This window comes from Phoxinus phoxinus (genome assembly GCF_949152265.1).
Source record: "Phoxinus phoxinus genome assembly, chromosome: 1".
NCBI classification, from domain to species: Eukaryota; Metazoa; Chordata; class Actinopteri; order Cypriniformes; family Leuciscidae; genus Phoxinus; species Phoxinus phoxinus.
This window is the reverse complement of record NC_136876.1, coordinates 47,361,007-47,381,039: the sequence shown is the minus strand read 5'-3', so window position 1 is coordinate 47,381,039 and position 20,033 is coordinate 47,361,007. Positions and strand designations below refer to the sequence as shown.

Below are 20,033 nucleotides of genomic sequence, written 5' to 3'. Positions count from 1 at the left end.
TTAGTAGCCTACATTATGAAACAGAATGCAATTAAATATGCAATACGATAATACAATACTGTGTTATTACACTAATGACACTCTTAATGGACATCAAAATGGAGAATGATGAGGGGAAAAAGTTCAATTTTAAGAAGCATTACGGTACTGAGAATGTGGGCTGAAATATTAGCTTAGTCATAAAAATTATGTGATAATATTAATTAAAATTGTAATTATACATATATATTAATGTTATATTAATATATATTATATAAAACATTAATATATTAATGGTGAAATGTGACTTTGACAGAGATAGCTATCACCCACATTACTTTTCTTATTAGTTAGCCTACCTAAAATATGTAACTTAAATTTGTATTTTCATAATATTTTCTTAGCCATTATATGCTGTTATTTTATGGATAAGTGTTTAATTTGTCCTTTTGTACTGAAGATTTGTCTTTTATTTTGAAAGCATCTCCATTGTGTTTCGTATTCCGGCCGCCATGTTTAGCCGGAGTCACACAGTTAACCAGAAGAACTGCCTTGTCCTGCTTTCGCCAGTAGTTTTACTCTTTTATATGATCAGTCCATATGTGTTTTAGACCAAATTAATTGTATAACCCCCCTCCCGTGCCTTTGATTATAGGATGTTGAGTAACTCCGGGCAGTGAAGGGACGTGTTCATCCTCGGGTAAGTGTTATGACACCTGGGCTAGCGTTAGCTTCAGTGAGACTGACTTCATAGATATCAGTCGATAGATCGATCAAAACATGGCGCAGCAAAGCTCCTCACATCAATACAAACAACATTACTGGGCCTCATATTGATTTATGTGTGCGTATTGACCTACTTTGCTCTTGGGTTTGTGTGTTTGTATTTATCCTGATGTTGCTGTGGGATGATACTTGATTTAAGGTGAACTTTGAGAGCATCATTAGAAAAGATTGAGCAGTTTGTTCTTGGTTGAGGAGCAGTTTATTTTAACACTTTGGTGAGAAAATGACAATTAAAATACAAAAAAAATGTTTAATCAATATATATATATATATATATATATATATATATATATATATATATATATATATATATATATCGCATGCCATCCCATTCAGTCAACAAAGTTCAAATCTGTTTGTCATGTGCTTGACATTTTCTGCACAACAAGGAAGTGAAGATCACATGTTGTCAATGCTCCATAGTGAGTTCATTTTAGTCGTGAAAATATGACATAAATTGTACATCCAAATGTGCTTTCTAAAGTTTTTGGTCATTTTTAATGCACATTTTGTAAAATCAACAGCCTAACTCAAAGACCAAAGTAAATTCTTTCATGGGATCTTTAGTACTTAGATGTACTCAGGCAGTTTAAATGTCTTTTTTTCCTGTTTTCGGTTGATGCTAATAACTATTTTGGAAGACCGAGAGGCAAAAGCTGTAGCCTAGCTTTTCCAGAAATTATTGATGGTAGTGACTGCAGTGCTTTAGAAAATGAGGTCAACGTAAGAAAGGAAGAAGTTGAGGAAAGAAGCCGTGAAAGTGAAGGTAGAGATGAAGAATATAAGTCATGGAAGTTGTGGAAGTCAGACATTTTAATACACTATCCGTATCCTATGCCAGTTTGGAAGATGTGATCCACACAATAAAACCAAAGGTCTGGAAAGATGCCACGGCCTATTGACCTCCACACTGGGATACGACAAGCAGTTTTGACTTTCATTCCCAGGATATGAATTCGTTATATTGGAAAAGATATTCAATTCTTACTCGTTAAAATCATAATTTACTTTAACTACAAAAAATATATAAATTCCTGATATCAAGAACTCTATTGTCACTCGTTGAAATGTTAATTCTTGATTCCTGTAAATGTATTTCAGCATAGGCTATTTAATTTGGTATTTTGGATAGGTTATGTGAAAATATATTTCTGATATCAATAATTAGGAGAGCAATTTCATAAATCTAAAATGGCTTTCTAATATTCACATTCATGATATCAGAAATTAACATAATCACTAGTGAAAATCGAATTGTTGATTTTAAAAAAAACTTTTATTAGTAGCAATTCAGTTGTTGATATCAAGAACAGACATTTGCACTAGTAATTGTTGATATAAAAAAAATATGATTTTTACTAGTAAGAATGTAGCCTAAGTATTTCTGATATGTGAAATTGGGACTTCAACTAGTAAGAAATCAATTCTTGATATCAACAATTGAATTTGAATGGCAGCATTTGGTGATATTAAACTAGTGAAAATACAATAACAGATATCAAGAATTAGGCTATAATTTGTATATCTGCTAGTGATGACATCATTGATTGTGTTGATGTCAAGAATTAACATTTTAACCAGTGAAAATTTTAATTGTTGATATCAAGAATTCATATCCTGGGAATGAATAAAATTCAAAACTGCTTGCCATAGCAGTGATGCTCCAAAAATGATGACTAAACGGGTCAAAATCGAGTTGCATGTGGAAAGTGTGTGTGGTTAGACTGAAAAGAAAAGTCTTGTTGATTTTCACTTGTGTTACAGGGCAATCCCAGCATTATGGACGTGACATTTACAGTCAAAACTTGAAATAAACTTGAAATATAAGTTCTCAGAAAATGCATTTAATACCAATATATTGAGACATCTGTTTTTCTCCGTTTTTTTACTCAATATGGACATATTCTAATACGCCAGCAGAGTTCATGTTGACCATGCTAACAGGAGCGTTCGCACCGGAGGAACCTTTTCATAGTTCCTCCTCGAAGTACCCGGATTTTGGCGTGTTCTTCTCACCGCAGGAACTAGAACGATTTTAGATCCTTTTGGAGGAAATAATTACCTCCTACTTCAGAGTAGGGTCTAAACCAGCAGTATAGGAACTACCAGTGACGTTAGTGTAGCCAGAAACGCCAGCACCCGCCATTAAAAAAAAGCTGTGTTACACACAGATAATAGCTAGGGGTGGGAATCGGCCAAAATGTGACGATTCGAAAGTATTGCGATATTTGGGCCACGATTCAATATTATTGCGATTCTTAACATATTGCGACACAGCAAGTATTGCGATTCAATTCTGTGATATATTGCGATTCATGTCCCCCATATTATTCAAAGGCATTACAAAAAATGAGGAAAATAAGATTGCTCAACTCACTTCAAATGTCACATTTAATTCTGTGAACATTATCTTCTACACATTAACTGAAGTGCAAAAACTTTGTCCTTGAACATTCAGGACACAGGACCTTATTACAGGACAGGACGTCATTTCTCTGAATAGGAGAGCTCTCACTTGAATGGTGAGCTCCCAGCACATAACTTAAAATTATTTAAATACAATAGAGTAACATAAACCTGAGAATAATAAAATAAATAAGAGTAACTTAGAGCTTCAATCAAATTGAGAAAAATAAACAAAAAAGTGTACTGTCCAGTCCTGTTGGCTGCAAGGTCATCAACCAAAATTAATTTGGGAATATTGGCATTTTTGTTTAGAAAAAGGAGTTGTTCCGAAATTTACCCACACTTTCGTTTTGAAAGAAGACGGAGTGTCGTGTACAACCGGTTGTGATGATGAAGCCATTTTCATTTGCTGTTGAATGCACGACAACAAAGCACCGCAACAATTGCCACCTTGTGGATGTAATACGCAAATGTACATTATCAGAGTAAACTTCAAGAAAACCATTGGAGAAAAAAATAATAATATTGTATAATTAAATATTGCAATACTTTGCGCTACTGTAACAATATAATTGCGCGTGCAAAATATCGTGATACTGAACAGAATAGATTTTTTCCCCACCACTAATTATAGCCTATATATTTATTCCAGAAACTAACTCAACGAACATGGAAAACCGTGATAGATGGGCCTCTTAACCTTTACGCTAAGAAGAAAATCCAACGCAACTTTGAGGGGTTCAAGCGAAACATGATTATGTATTTCTGCTCAGCAACACAGGACATCAACCACACGGCATATGCTAATAATACCTCCACAATAGTACCTGGTCGCCATAGCGACGCGACACACACCCGCTACCCACACACACATGACAGGGGAAGAAATCGAGTGTATGTTGTTTTACATAATATTAGTAATGGGTATATCACGCATTCTCTGGCCAAACTATTTAAAAATGTTGGGGTTATTCAGGATACTCCGTCTGGGGCGTGCAATGATGACGCAGTGAATAGTGATGATTCTCTCTGACCAATCAGCAGTCTGCCGTGTTTCACGTCACATTTTAGTATCGGCTCGCTCAGAACCTCGCCGAAGGTGATACGAAAAAAGTACCTGGAAGCAGGTACCGGTACAACTTTTACACAGTGGAAAACCAAACAAAGGCGAGGCGAGCTGGTACTGTGTAGTGGAAAAGCGCCATAAGTTCCTATAAGTACCTGGTGCGATAGCCCCTATTGACTCCTGCATTTGGTTTCTTTCAGTCATGGACCCTCTGGACCAGGTCGATGTCATGCACCTTCAGCAGTCTCGTTCTTCAGCTCTGGATCTGTCTGTGGGATGCAGGCAGGGCCCTTTAAACTCCATGGAGGCTTTGGATTTGGTGAAGAAGCCCAGCTGGTGTGGCATTACCTCAGGGAGCAAGAGCGCTAACATGTCCGAGTCTCGATCCGGTCGGTACATCACTCGGCCCAGCAAACAGACTCCCCCTGATCACCCAGAACCAGGATCAAAGCACCATGGGATTTGCGGGACATCATCCCATGGCTCCTACTCTATGCCTTTACCCCTGATCAATGGATTGCCGTCCGTGGCTCAGATACTGTCTCAGTGCCCACCGACACATCAAGAGTTTGAGGATGGCGCAGATTATGACGTTGAAATGGACGAAGCGTTGACGCAAGGGAAAAGGTGTCGCAAGAAAGTGTTAGAAAACTGCACACTAGGAGGTAGGATAGCACACAATGCATTCGAGACACATTCATACTTTAGTGACGCACTGTCACAGACTAAGGGCTCGTCACGTTTACCTCAGGATGCCAACGCTGCCGCACACACACTACGTTCCACCAGCTCAGCGGTTGAGTCGACTGCCATTGAAACCCTCGCTTCCGAATGTACCGGCGCTAACGAAACGTCTCCCGTCTCCGCTGAATACATCTCCAGTGACGAGGACAGTGACGTCATTGAGGTGCCGGTAAGCAACTCCAGATGCAAGACGCCTTCGAACTGGCGCTCCCGAACTGAAAGTGTTATCGTTAACGACATGAGCCGTGGAAGACGAAACAATTTCCCCACGAAGCAGGAAGTCGACTATGATCATCAAATAGACAATCCCAGAAATGTGAACAACGTCTACGCAATGGATGAAACGATCTTTGAAGGCCGTGGCGGGAGGACTGGCTCCCGATCCAAATCGCTGCTGTCGTGGATGGAGTCGGTCTTGATACCCATATCCCCGCAGGACAGCGAGCAGGAGACAGAAGACATGGATGCTGCTTATTCCCAAAACTTTCCGTCTACCTCAGATGGCGAAAACACGAGCGTCTTGGCGTCTCCGCAGATTGGGGCGTCGTCTTCAGCGTCAAGCCATTCCCGGAAGACTCCGCCCTCGAAAAGTAGGAAGAGGACAAAACCGAGGCCCAAACCCAGACCCCAATCCTGTTCCCAACCCAGATCCCAATCCTGTTCCCAACCCAGATCCCAATCCTGTTCCCAACCCAGATCCCAACCCAGTTCTCAATCCAGTTCCCAACCCAGATACCAATCCAGATCCCAATCTAGATCCCAACCCGTATCCCAACCCAGATCCCAACCCAGATCCCAATCCAGTTCCCAACCCAGTTCCCAACCCAGTTCCCAACCCAGATACCAATCCAGATCCCAATCCAGATCCCAATCCAGATCCCAACCCGTATCCCAACCCAGATCCCAACCCGTATCCCAACCCAGATCCCAACCTAGATCCCAACCTAGATCCCAACCTAGATCCCAACCCATATCCCAACCCAGACCCAAAACGGCTAAGCAGGCGAGGCCGTCACCAGGCAGTAAATCTGCAGCAAGTAAGGCTAAGAGAAGAAGAAAACCTTGGACATCTGGAGTTTCATCCCTGTTTTCTCCTAAAGAGCCGGAGATCAAACTCCGATATGCAAACCAGAAAGAAGAGAAGACTCACGCCAGGCTGGACGGCTTCGCCCCTTACATCCGCATGAAGTTCTCCTCCTGCTCAATCGTTAATTTTAGGGAAGAGGACGATTATTCGACAAAGAAAGGGTCCCAGCAGACGGTCTCGGGAGTCATCCCGAAATCCTCCTGTCTGCAGCTGGGTCGGGTCGGCTCAGAGGCCAGGCTTCAGGTCCGGCGCTTCTGCTGCCTGTGTGGACGGGCCGGGAACGTCGAAGGCCTCGGGGACCTGCATGGGCCGTACAACTCCAGGGGAGCTCAGCCCGTCTGTAAGGTGGACCGCAGTCCCGAAGCCCAGAAGCAGGACCCCGACTGCAGCGATCCGGACTCCATCTGCAGTTTAGAGGACGGGGCGTCCCGGGCGGTCCCACGGCAGAGGAAGGAGAACTGCTCGGGGAACGCGGAGGAGTCCGGGGTCTGTGTTGAGCTCTGGATACATGAGGACTGCAGCATTTGGACTGCAGGCATCTTTTTGGTTAAAGGGAAACTCTACGGATTGGAGGAGGCCATCCGACTTGCACAAGGAACAGTACGTTTTTTTTTTCTCCCCAAAATTATTCTATCTATCTATCTATCTATCTATCTATCTATCTATCTATCTATCTATCTATCTATCTATCTATCTATCTATCTATCTACATCCATCCATCCAGTCTGTCTGCCTGTCCATCCATCCATTCGTCTGTCTATCTATCTATCTATCTATCTATCTATCTATCTATCTATCTATCTATCTATCTATCTATCTATCATGTATCTGTCTGCCTGTCTGTCTATCCGTTTGTCCGATTTTGGGCATAGAATATAGCCTATACCAGAAGTGTAATTTGCTGATAGTTATGGTTAGCTTGGTGATGGTGGTTATTATTATATCCATAAGCTTCACAATACTGTTACATTTTCTTTGAAAATCATTGATTTGTTAGTGTGAGTGATGAACAGCGTCATGTTGACTGTTCCAAAATGGTGGACGAATTGACGTGTCTCGAGCAGTAAAATGCAGTATCTCTATATTTATGATTTCGCAAGCGATTTTTTTTCTTTGATACAAAATCTTTTGGTTAAATATCATGCTAATAGACATACTCCTGACAGATATTGTGAGATTCTTTCCCTGATTTCATATAAAAAATAATGTCTTGGCTTAATTTAAAATAACCCTGTTCGCATAGCCTAGGTCATACAAGTTTGACCATCAATTTTTGCTTAAATGCGAAGACCCAACTCTTTGTATGTTCTGCAAGACCCTTGTTTCCTCTAAACATTTTATTAGGCTGTCTCACTTTTAATATAAGTAGGCAACGCTTAAGGACTTGTATATTAAAGGTTTTAGAATTTTTATCATATGTTAATGCAAAACATCTTGTATAATATTAATTGTATTTATGCAACTCTTCTATTTTTGCCGTGAAGATGCCTCAGATGCTGACATGGCATTAAAAAGCTATACTTCTACTTTAAACAACACTGTCTCTGAATCTCCAGAAGCTGTAAGGTGTGTGTGTGTGTTTGTGTTTGTTACAGGTGTGTTCGCACTGTCACATGGTTGGTGCCACTCTGGGATGTTTCTTCAAAGATTGCCCCAATAAGTACCACTTCCCCTGTGTCCTGCAGTCAGGTAATGCTCACGGTCCCGTCACACCGTACCGACTGAAACCAAGTAATGCCGTGTACAAAACAGTTTGTTTGACATGATGGTTCTTCTGATTTTAAAAACAAAACAACACTGTTTTAAGGCAGTGGTTCTCCACCCTGTTACTGGAGCGCCCAGAACTGCACATTTTGAATGTTTCCTTTTTCTCCTTATACGGACGTGCCTTGTTGCCTTCATACCGCCGTGGAGGAAGCATTTTTTAGTCCCAAATCTTAGGCAATGACTTGTTGCCTCGCTGCCCTATCAGGCAATGACTCTGCAGGCAGTGTTTGCGCACAAAGGTTCCTCACGAAACTGATTTCGGGGACATTGTTACGGTTTAATGATCTATGGCAAAATAGAGCTAGCTTTGATGAAAACTAAGTGAATATTTAATGACTACAGTAATAATCGCTCGCTAGAAATAACATCAGAAGTGGAAAACATTGGTCAAAAACGTACATTTTTACACACATACTGACCAGCAACGGCAACTTTCAGACACATCTTTATTTTTCTAGCTCAACTGTCACAGAATGGAAAGCACAGGATTGTGGGATATCAAAGGCAGTGAAGGATACATCCATGCTGCCTTCAAAAATCCATCAGATGAAGCATCTCAGGAGACAGGAAGTGAAACTAACATTGCATTCTTCCTCCAAATGCAGCATTTTTAAGCTAAAAAAAGAAAGATGGCGTCTAAAAGATGTGGTTGGTGGTCAGATGGTGTAAATGTACGTTTTTTACCAATATTTTCCACTTCTGATGTAATTTATAGCGAGAAATTACTATATAGTAATTAACTATTCGCTTAGTTATCACCAAAAGCTCGCTCTATTTTGCTGTAGATCATTAAACCGTTACGCAGCTTTAAAGTTTCATCAGTTTCATGAGGGAATAGTTTCCAAACGCTGCCTCAAAAAATCACTGCCTAACACCGTGTCCTAACTTAACCACACGCGATGTGATAAGATTCCAGCGACAAATAATTTGTCTGTCCACACTAGATGCGACGCGACTGCGAGATGCATCAAAATCAATCAAAACCCACAGCCAATCAGAACAGCGTGTGGGCGGAGTCTCACGGCAAGCGCACGGCACCAGAGAGTAATCTTGTTGGCAATCGCAAGAAAATGGATAAGTAGCTACATAATCAAATCCACAAATATTACACCATTTAAACAGTATTATAAATACATAGGCTACCGAGTTACTAAAACAATCTTTGTCAAATAGTACACTTGTTTGTTCACAGTTTGAACGTTCTTGTTTCCATGCGTTTAATTTCAAGATCTGAGGTGAAATATCCATTGTTGCTTTTACAGCTACAAAGCTGGAGTACTAAATGATATTCAAAGTCACATGACACACTTTTAACATTAAAGGATTAGTTCACTTAAAAAAAACTTTTGCTGATAATTTACTCACCCCGATGTCATCCAAGATGTCCATGTCTTTCTTTCTTCAGTCGAAAAGAAATTAAGGTTTTTGATGGACACATTTCTCCATATAATGGACGTCACTGGGCCCCAAACGGTTCAATGTCCAAATGACAGTGTCAGTGCCGCTTCAAAGGGCTTTAAACGACACCAGACGATGAATAAGGGTCTTATCTAGCGAAATGATCGCTCATTTCTAAAATATTTTTTTTATAAGCACAAATACTCGCCTTGCTCTGTTCTGTGATGCGCGTTCGTGACGTCATGTAATACGCAGTTACGTTGAAAAGGTCCCGCTTCTATGAAAAGTCAAAAATGTCTGTCCTGATTAAAATATTCTTTTAGGCTTTTTAATATTACAACACCCAGGATACGCACACGCAATGGGCATTTTAAACGATAAACTGACACAAAGACATTTGAATATGTGTGTATGGTCCTCCTTCCGCACATTTGTAAACACTGACTCGTCAAGCGGGACCTTTTCAACGTAACTGCGTATTACGTGACGACACGAACGCGCATCACAGAACAGAGCAAGGCGAGAGTTTGTGCTTATAAAACTTAAACTTTTTTATTTATTTTTCAAATGAGCGCACGTTTCGCTAGATAAGACCCTTATTCATCGTCTGGTGTCGTTTAAAGCCCGTTGAAGCGGCACTGACACTGTCATTTGGACCTTGAACCGTTTGGGGCCCATTGACGTCCATTATATGGAGAAATGTTTTCATCAAAAACCTTAATTTCTTTTCGACTGAAGAAAGAAAGACATGGACATCTTGGATGACATCGGGGTGAGTGAATTATCAGCAAAAGTTTTTTAAAAAGTGAACTAATCCTTTAAATAAAGCACATAAACAGCACCTGAGATTATCATTCCCACACTTTGTGTTTGTTGTCTCAGCGCGACGTCGCATAAAAACAGAAACCGTTTAAAATAGAATCATCGCGTGTCGCCGTCGCGGCTAGTTAGCTCAAAAACTCTGATTAACATGGAAAGTCGCAGCGCATGTAGTTAGGACACGGTGTAAGATTTCGGATGGAGCGATTTTTGTGCATATCCGATTGAAATCTGGCAAAAAATCTAATTTCGGTTTCAGTCTGACTGATCTGATTTCACATGGTTTATGTGACTTTCTCACGACACGTAAAACGTCAAGACGCTGTTGTATAGAACATCCTGAAACCGGGCTGCGTTGTTGCAAAGTGCCTGGCGAGCAGAAAATGACAATATAACAGAGACATGTTTTGAAACCGGCGGAGAATAAGACGGCGCTAAATAAAACCAATCATACCAGCCTCCGACCTCCTCTGCCGCTGTCTCATAAGACGCAGTCGTCATGCTGTAAATAAGACAACATCATGTTGCTGCTGTTGTTGTTGTTGTTGTTGTTGGCATACCTACCAACGAAACGCCATTGCCATAGAAACCAATGCAGATATTCTGGAAAACGAAAGAGAAGCATGGACACACGAATCAGATCTGGACGGTCAATAATTTAAGATACACAAATAATCAGACAGTGTGAACGTGGCCTTGGCGTCTCTACTGATGATGAGCTGATGTGTGTTTGATTGAGGAGACATTTGGGAACCAAATCATTTCAGAGCAATGGAAATATTGAGCTTGATTTTAACTGTATTGTCCAGCTTCCTATTATTTCCCATTTCCAGCTGTTCTGGAGTCTCGTTGCACTGATGCTTGTGTTGTTGTTGAGGTGTTTCTCTGCTGTTTCTCCACAGACAGCGCGCTCAACGAGGAGAACTTCACCATAAGATGCCCGAAGCACAAGGTGACTCGGAGATGTTGTTTTAGTTGACATGAGTTTGCTGATGTTTGAAGTCATCTTCAGTGTTGATAACGAACGCTCGTGTTCTTGTCTTCTCAGAATAAAGCATCCAGATTGAGCGTCAGCAGGCAGAAGAGCAGATGACACTTGGGACGGGTGGAAATGTCTCTGAAGGTATTTTACTTACAGTGTCTCACTACTTGGGCCTCCACTAAGCCTTAGAAAGCTCAAACTTTTTTAGTTTTATTTTACAGCCCTGCTGTTCACACTGACCCATGAAAACATGTAAAATTGCTGTATTATTCATGCCTGACCAGTAGTTGGCAATGTCAAAGAAAGTTTGACATCTTTGCAAAGAAACACTACGAAAAGTTTCTTTGCAAAGAAACACTATGACCAATAGACTGAATAGATGACGACGGTATTGTTTTCAAAAGTTAGCATTTTCAGGCCATCAAAACGCCGCTGTTGTGTATTAGGGATGAGACGGTATGAAAATTTCATATCACGATTATAGTGACCAAAATGATCAATATTATCACGGTTTTGTTAAAACGAGATGAAAGTGTTCAAAAAGAACTGATGCTCACACTGACAACTTTTCAACAAGTTTTATATTTGAAAATCAACAAATATAACCATAGATATATACACTAGATGTCGCCTTGGGGTTCTAAGCATGCGTCAAAACCGCCGCCATCTTGGAACAGGGGTCTTGTCATAGGAAGTAGCTAGGTAACGCTGATATCTCCGCCTGTACTTCGAATTCATGGATGATGCCGGACTTTTGTGCTGTGTATGGATGTTCACACGAACGAAATCTGAACTAGGAAGAATGTAAAAAAAAAAAAATGTATATATTTTTTTTTCCTCTGGACTCACGTCTGATAAATACACATCTGACCGTTGGAACGAACCAAAAAAAACTAGAAAATCGTATTTATTCGTAGTTAACCGTTCTATTGCAGCGACTTTTTGTTCTGCAGACAGGGTGACCATCCTTGATTAAGTTTCCCTCAGGACTTTTGTAAAAGCTAAAATATGACCACACCTCAGATTTGGTCCTCTTAAAAGGCTGAAAAATCTCCCGAGTGAGCACGGTCACTGCCATCCGCCATTCCTTCTCGAATAAAAAAAACAACAACATTGCGCGCTGCGCCTGCGCCAGACTGTTACTGGCTGGACAGGATTTACAGCGAGTTATTAAAATCGCGATAATCAAACACGGTTTTAATGATAATTAATCCCCATCCCTAGTCGTGTAAATGATTGGCCAAAACACAAGTTTTTAGTTGAAAACCGTGTGGTGTAAACGGCCATAGATATAGCCTACATAATAAAGGCTAGATGTCTTACGGCGGAGTCTCTAACGTCATCACCCAGCGGCCATCTTGTCACAGGCAAGCTTTCTGGCAGGCTCTGTGGTTCCTGATGTAAGGCGAGTGATCTGCACGAACACAAATACTATATCGCTGAAATGTTGACGGATTTACAAAATGGTTTGATCTCTTACAAACGCTATTAACGTGGCTATAATACTGGATGCTTGAACGTGTTGAAATATATAATATTATAATTATTCATAAGTATGCAGTGTCATAACTAAATCTCTGACGTTTATAACAAACCAACCCGTTTGAAAATTGGTAGAAAATTGAGCAAGTTATGGTTATTTAAAAAGTACATGCACCATTAAAACACAATGTTACGAGTGAGCGAGCTGACTGTGGCAAGATGGCCGCCAGGTGCGGACGTCGACCTCCATTGGCCAGCAGCGCGGACGAGACAACTAGCCTTTATTATGTACATCTATGTAACGGCCCCTAAAGCTGTGTTTTTAATGGCGTGTTGATCATGTGTGTGTTGATCTTCCTCCACAGGCAGACTTCAGCAGGTCATCTGGCTGCGCGGTGGATCCCTGAAGTGTTTACAGATTGTTCCAGTTGATTTTGTACTTCACGTGTTTGAGTGTTTACATGTACTCTCAGGCACCGGATGAGCTGAATTATATCTGACGGCCTGTCGCTTGAGTCGAGCTGTACCCTGGACGACGCTGGATGACTCTCACTGCATTCCTATACTCTCTGAACGAGCGCTCGATATATTCAACCCCTGCAGATCTCACAACAGAAACTATCTCCATTTCACTGAAGGCCACATATCTCATTCCGCTTCAGACTGGATCCTGTAAAGCCCTTTGAAAGTTAATGAGAGCCTTATTTCATTTGAAGTTACAGTAGAAGTGCTCATTTTAGTTTTTCCTTCTTATATGAACTCATCTCATTGTTCATTAATGCAACACGAACTGACCATTCTTTAACACTGACGTCTTTATCACATATATGAAAGTCTCCAGTGGTACTGTATGCACTAGTATGTGAACATATTTATTTCTATTTATGTTTAATGCATATGTGTGTATTTATTTGCCAATGAACAGCGTGTGTTTTAGCACCTTGTATGAATGCAGTAAAGGAACATTATAATTTGATGTTGGTAACTTAACAGCTACAGGGTGCTTTAAACATGAATCTGATTTGAGTTTTGAATCTTGTGGCCTGGGAATCGAGGAGTCTGTAGGGTTTTTCATTTCACCCGATGCCTTGTGATGTCTCGAGCTCTGTTTCAATAAATGTTTTTATGTTCTACATTCCTAACACGCGACTGTGACTGTACTTCATGTCGCATTGGGGATGGATGTGTTGATGCACATGTTTGTCCAGATGGTGGTGCTAAACAACCGTCACAATCAAACAAACTCGGGTCAGTGAGCATTTCTTTCATGCCTCTGTTATAGCAAATGAAACTAAACCGTTACTGGTCCGTACCTCTGCAAAGGTGAGTGTCTATCTACGTTGAAAAGGTTTTCTCTGACTGGATTGCTGTGCGGTTCATAGACCAGTTGCTAACTTGTTTTGCTCTCCAGTTGCTATGATGTTCTAGGTGGTTACCATGGTTTTTGTTAGGTGTTACTAGGTGTTTGGTCATTGTTCACTGGTTAGCATTTTAGCACTTCCGGTTCAATTGTCCCAAAGCCAATGTTTTTTTTTAACTGGATAAATGGCTGAAATAAGGTCTGTGGTGAACACAAGCTCAAGACACTTTCACAACATTTCCAGACCATAGACTGTAAAAAAAGATGGACGCCGTGTCACCGCTTCCTTCCTCTGTAGAAAAAAAATGAAGCCATATCCATCCCACTCAATAGTGATCCTGAGAGCCGGCCCTAAGCAAAATTTGGTTGGAGGCTCCTTTGACCGTTTTAAATAAGGCCTAAAGAAAAGCAATGACTACCTTATAACTATATTCAATTAAATTCAAATTTATTTGTATAGCGCTTTTCACAATACATATTGTTTCAAAGCAGCTTTACAGAAAATGCATTTCAGAAATGTACATACAAAAATACAGTTAGTTAATCATAAATTTAGGGCATAACATATCGCCGGCGTTTGGTCGTCTCTTCACAGGCGTCGAGTCGTCTCATCACAGGCGTTGGGGCATCTGAAGTCTCCATGAGAGGCTGGATACATAACTGGAGCTGACGAACTCTATTTGACAAAAAAAGCAGATGGGAAATAATTAGCGTAGCTGCTGTTCATAATATGAATGCATTTGATCTGATTTAACTGTAGTATAAAAGGTATGAGATGCATCATGTGAATGCTTGGCTAAAGAGATGCGTCTTTAATCTAGTTTTAAACTATACTGTACATATTATATGTTTGATGTCTAACAGTAAAATGATGATACCACTGAGCTGAATGGCAGTGCAAGACTAAACACACACTGATGAACTTGCTGAATAAAAATACTTTTTCACTGACCAAAGATACATTTTTAATTGACACCAGAGTTTAAGAGGCACAAACTACAACATATATATCATTTAAATTAAATAGAGCAAATATTATAATATTTAGATAAAATATTAAATGGAACATTTAAATGTTTGAATTTTTCAAATAAACAAAAAAAAACACCACAAACAAGATAGTATAGTAACAATAGTAACAACTAGAACGTACATTTCCAGAAGAAAATGTGAATGGTGCTTGCAGTGGCAAAAAACATGACCCGGTTGCTAGAGTGTGGTACATGATTGCATAGGAGCAAACAACCATGTCTGTACGATGTTCTGCTGCTGAGATATGGCTTATTCATGTTGTTCAGGTGGTTGCTAGGGTGTTCTGGGTGGTTGCTAGGGTGTTGCTAGGCGGTTGCTAGGGTGTTCTGGGTGGTTGTTATGGTGTTCTGGGTGGTTGCTAGGGTATTTGGGTGGTTGCTAGGGTGTTATGGGTGGTTGCTATGGTGTTGCTAGGGAGTTCTTGGGTATTTTGGGTGGTTGCTATGGTGTTGCTAGGGAGTTCTAAGGTATTTTGGGTGGTTGCTAGGGTGTTGCTAGGGAGTTCTAAGGTATTTTGAGTGGTTGCTATGGTGTTGCTAGGGAGTTCTGAGGTATTTTGGGTGGGTGTTATGGGTGGTTGCTAGGGTGTTCTAAGGTGTTTTGGGTGGTTGCTATGTTGTTGCTAGGGAGTTCTAAGGTATTTTGGGTGGTTACTAGGGTGTTGCTAGGGAGTTCTAATGTATTTTGGGTGGTTGCTAGGGTGTTATGTGTGGTTCCTAGGGTGTTCTAAGGTGTTTTGGGTGGTTGCTATGGTGTTGCTAGGGAGTTCTAAGGTATTTTGGGTGGTTGCTAGGGTGTTGCTAGGGAGTTCTAAGGTATTTTGAGTGGTTGCTATGGTGTTGCTAGGGAGTTCTGAGGTATTTTGGGTGGTTGTTAGGGTGTTATGGGTGGTTGCTAGGGTGTTCTAAGGTGTTTTGGGTGGTTGCTATGGTGTTGCTAGGGAGTTCTAAGGTATTTTGGGTGGTTACTAGGGTGTTGCTAGGGAGTTCTAAGGTAGTTTGGGTGGTTGCTAGGGTGTTCCGGGTGGTTTCTAGGCAATTGCTAAGGTTTTCTGGGAGGTTGTTAGGGTATTTGGGTGATTGCTAGGACATTTCTAGGCGGTTGTTAGGGTGTTCAGGGCGGTTGCTAAGGTATTTTGGTGGTTGCTATGGTGTTACTAGATGGTTGGTAGTTTTCACAGATGGTTACTATGGGGTTAGGGCTAAGGTTAGGCACTCGGCCGCAGAGTATTTAAAATCTCTATTAAACGAGTGCATTATAATGAGTGCACGAGGCCTGCGGCCTCGTGCCTATGACTGAGTTTTTATAGAGTATTTAAAATCTCTATTAAACGAGTGCATTATAATGAGTGCACGAGGCCTGCGGCCTCGTGCCTATAGCCTATGGTTGCTAGGGTGCTGTAACTGGTTGCTATGGTGTGGCTATGAAGATTTTAGGCCATTACTTATTGGCTGCTGGATAATGTAAATCCTCTGAGGGAGAGAGAGGGGGAGACATGCAGGGGTGTCAGGCCCTTTGTGTCTGTGTGTGTGAAAAATGACAGTTGGGATTTGAATTTCTGAAAATTCCGCAATGTTAAGTCAATGGGACTTTTTTGGCCGCTTTTTCGTCCGCTGCGCGAACATCGTACACCCGATCGCTTAGAAAAGATATAGCACACCTCTCCTCAATGGGCCGGTCGATTTGACACCTCACTCAGGGGTCTGCGACAAACGGTGCGGGGCGAGTTTCGCGCCAAACTTTGTCCAGAATAAAAAGAATAAGAAACAGAAGAATAACTAGAACGTACATTTCCAGAAGAAAATGTGAATGGTGCTTGCAGTGGCAAAACTCGACACTCGGTTGCTAGAGTGTGGTACATGATTGCATACGAGCCAACAACCATGTCTGTACGATGTTCTGCTGCTGAGATATGGCTTATTCATGTTGTTCAGGTCGTTGCTAGGGTGTTCTGAGTGGTTGCTAGGGTGTATTGGGTGGTTGCTAGGCGGTTGCTAGGGTGTTATGGGTGGTTGCTAGGCGGTTGCTAGGGTGTATTGGGTGGTTGCTAGGTGGTTGCTAGGGTGTTCTGGGTGGTTGCTAGGCGGTTGCTAGGGTATTCTGGGTGGTTGCTAGGGTGTTGCTAGGCAGTTGCAGGGGTATTCTGGGTGGTTGCTAGGCAGTTGCTAGGGTATTTTTTGTGGTTGCTAGGGTGTTGCTAGGCAGTTGCTAGGGTATTCTGGGTAGTTGCTATGGTGTTACTAGGTGGTTGGTAGTTGTCACAGATGGTTACTATGGAGTTTATAGCATTTTCTTGGCATAATTTAGCACTTAGCTAATCAATATTAGCATGTAGCTATTCACTGCTAGCATGTGTAGCATGTAGCAAGTCCTGTTTGCTAGCATGAGTCAAAAGAGCCAACCCCCATCTCTATACGATGTTCTGATGCAGAGATATACGCCTTGCAAAACGGTTGCTAGGGTAATCTGTTTGGTTGCTAGGGAGTGTCTTGGCATTTGCCAATCATGGAGCTCCAAAGTCAGTGTGAATGTATAAACCAACCCCCATCTCTATACGATGTTTTGATGCAGAGATATAGGTCTTGCAAAATGGTTGCTAGGGTACTCTCTTTTGTTGCTAGGGAGTGGCTTGGCAGCGCCAATCATGAAACTCCAAAGGCTGCTTGTCAGTATGAATGATATAAACCAACTCCCACGTCTCTTTGACATTCAGAATGGAAGATATCCCTGTCTGGATTTTGGTTGCTAAGGTACTCGACAATGGTTGCTAGGGAGGGGCTAGGAAGTGTTGAGGTGATTGGGGATTGGCTGTTTGCTGCCCCGAGTCAAACGAGCCAACCCTCGTGTTTCTATGACACTTATATCCTGAGATATCCCTTTGATGTCTTTCAATGGAAGTCTATGGAGCTTGTTGCTAAGGAGCTCTAAATGGTTGCTAGGGCGTGGCTTGAAAGCTTCACAATGATCCTGAGGCTGATTGGTCGTCTGAGTAAAATGAGCCCGCCCCCTTGTCTCTATGACACTGTGATCCAGAGTTATGTTCAATACAAATGCGGTTTCTATGGTGTAGGACAGCCCATTTCATGGGCTGTCCTACACCATAGTACGTGAATGGGGCAGCTTTGGGCCGGTCCTGCTCCCCAGGGGTGCAACTTTTACCCCATTGTGTGGTATGTTGTTACAGAGCCTACCAGCCTCTTCAAATGTGATCCAGAGTTATGTTCAATAGAATATCGCTAACTATGGTGTAGGACAGCCCATTTCATGGGCTGTCCTACACCATAGTACTTCATTGGGGCAACTTTGAGCCCCTCCTGCCCCCCAGGGGTGCAACTTTTACCCCATTGTGTGGTATGTTCTTACAGAGCCTGCCAGTCTCTTTAAATGTGCCAAATTACACGTTTCTGCGACATCCTTGCTCTGATCTATGAGTCTGTGAATTTTGGTTGCTAAGGTGCTCGACAATGGTTGCTAGGGAGGGGCTAGGAAGTGTTGATGTGATTCATGATTGGCTGTTTGCTGCCCTGGGTCAAACGAGACCACCCTCATGTTTCTATGACTCTTCTATCCAGAGATATCCATTTGATCTCTTTCAATGGAAGTCTATGGAACTTGTTGCTAAGGTGCTCTAAATGGTTGCTAGGGGCGTGGCCTGATAGCTTCACAATGATCCGGAGAGACTGATTGGTCGTGTGAGTAAAATGAGCCCGCCCCCTTGTCTCTATGACACAGTGAACCAGAGTTATGTTCAATACAAAATCGCTTACTCTCTCTCTCTCTCCATTTCATGGGACGTCCTACACCATGTTAAGTCAATAGGAAAAGTTCGGGCCGCTCCTGCCCCCCAGGGGTGCAACTTTTACCCCATTGTGAGGTATGTTCTTACAGAGCCTGCCAGCCTCTCCAAATGTGGTAAATTTCACATTTCTATGAAATCCCAACTCTGAGCTATGACTCGTCAAAGTTTGACGTAATGTTAAGTCTATGGGATTTTTCGTCGACTTTTTCGCCCCTGGGGCGACCACCGCACCCCCGATCGCTTATAAAAGTCATAGCACACCATTCCCGAATAGGCCGCACGTTTTGACACCTCATTCAGGGGTCTGTGACAAAAACTGCGGGAGGAGTAGTGCGTCAAAAAAGCGGCGGAATAAAAAGAAAAAGAATAATAATAAGTATGACGGATAACAATAATGATGCCTTGCTAAAGCAAGCACCATTAATAACTAGAATGTACATTTCCAGAAGAAAATGTGAATGGTGCTTGCAGTGGCAAAACTCGACACTCGGTTGCTAGAGTGTGGTACATGATTGAATACGAGCCAACAACCATGTCTGTACGATGTTCTGCTGCTGAGATATGGCTTGTTCATGTTGTTCGGGTGGTTGCCAGGGTGTTCTGGGTGGTTGCTAGGGAGTACTGGGTGGTTGCTAGGGTGTTTTGGGTGGTTGCTAGGCGGTTGCTAGGGTGTTCTGGGTGGTTGCTAGGCGGTTGCTAGGGTGTTCTGGGTGGTTGCCAGGCGGTTGCTAGGTGGTTGCTAGGCGGTTGCTAGGGTGTTCTGGGTGGTTGCTAGGTGGTTGCTAGGGTATTCTGGGTGGTTGCTAGGGTGTTGCTAGGCAGTTGCTAGGGTGTTCTGGGTGGTTGCTAGGGCGTTACTAGGCAGTTGCTAGGGTATTTTTTGTTGTCGCTAGGGCGTTGCTAGGGTTTTATGGGTAGTTGCTATAGTGTTGCTAGGTGGTTGGTAGTTGTCACAGATGGTTACTATGGTGTTTGTAGCATTTTCTTGGCATGATTTAGCACTTAGCTAATCAAAATTAGCATGTAGCTATTCACTGCTAGCATGTGTAGCATGTAGCAAGTCCTGTTTGCTAGCATGAGTCAAAAGAGCCAACCCCCATCTCTATACGATGTTCTGATGCAGAGATATACGTCTTGCAAAACGGTTGCTAGGGTAATCTGTTTGGTTGCTAGGGAGTGGCTTGGCAGCTGCCAATCATGAAGCTCCAAAGTCAGTGTGAATGTATAAACCAACCCCCATCTCTATACGATGTTTTGATGCAGAGATATAGGTCTTGCAAAATGGTTGCTAGGGTACTCTGTTTTGTTGCTAGGGAGTGGCTTGGC

At 42.0% G+C, this 20,033-nt stretch overlaps 1 protein-coding gene across 1 annotated transcript; it reads left to right on the top strand.

The window, feature by feature from the left end:
- The first annotated feature begins 477 nt into the window (after positions 1-477).
- LOC306996203 (uncharacterized protein) lies at positions 478-13,657 on the top strand. Its single transcript, XM_079608472.1, has 6 exons — positions 478-679; positions 4,438-6,668; positions 7,664-7,757; positions 10,955-11,004; positions 11,101-11,175; positions 12,882-13,657. The coding sequence occupies exons 2-5, from the start codon at positions 4,440-4,442 to the stop codon at positions 11,143-11,145; spliced, it is 2,418 nt and encodes an 805-aa protein (XP_079464598.1). The 5' UTR covers positions 478-679; positions 4,438-4,439; the 3' UTR covers positions 11,146-11,175; positions 12,882-13,657.
- The last annotated feature ends 6,376 nt before the right edge of the window (positions 13,658-20,033 follow it).

Coding starts and splice junctions, on each gene's coding strand:
- LOC306996203 (XM_079608472.1), top strand. CDS start 4,440: ATGGACCCTCTGGACCAGGTCGATGTCATGCACCTTCAGCAGTCTCGT. Junction 6,669..7,663: donor TCCGACTTGCACAAGGAACA/GTACGTTTTTTT, acceptor TGTTTGTTACAG/GTGTGTTCGCACTGTCACAT. Junction 11,005..11,100: donor TAAGATGCCCGAAGCACAAG/GTGACTCGGAGA, acceptor TTGTCTTCTCAG/AATAAAGCATCCAGATTGAG.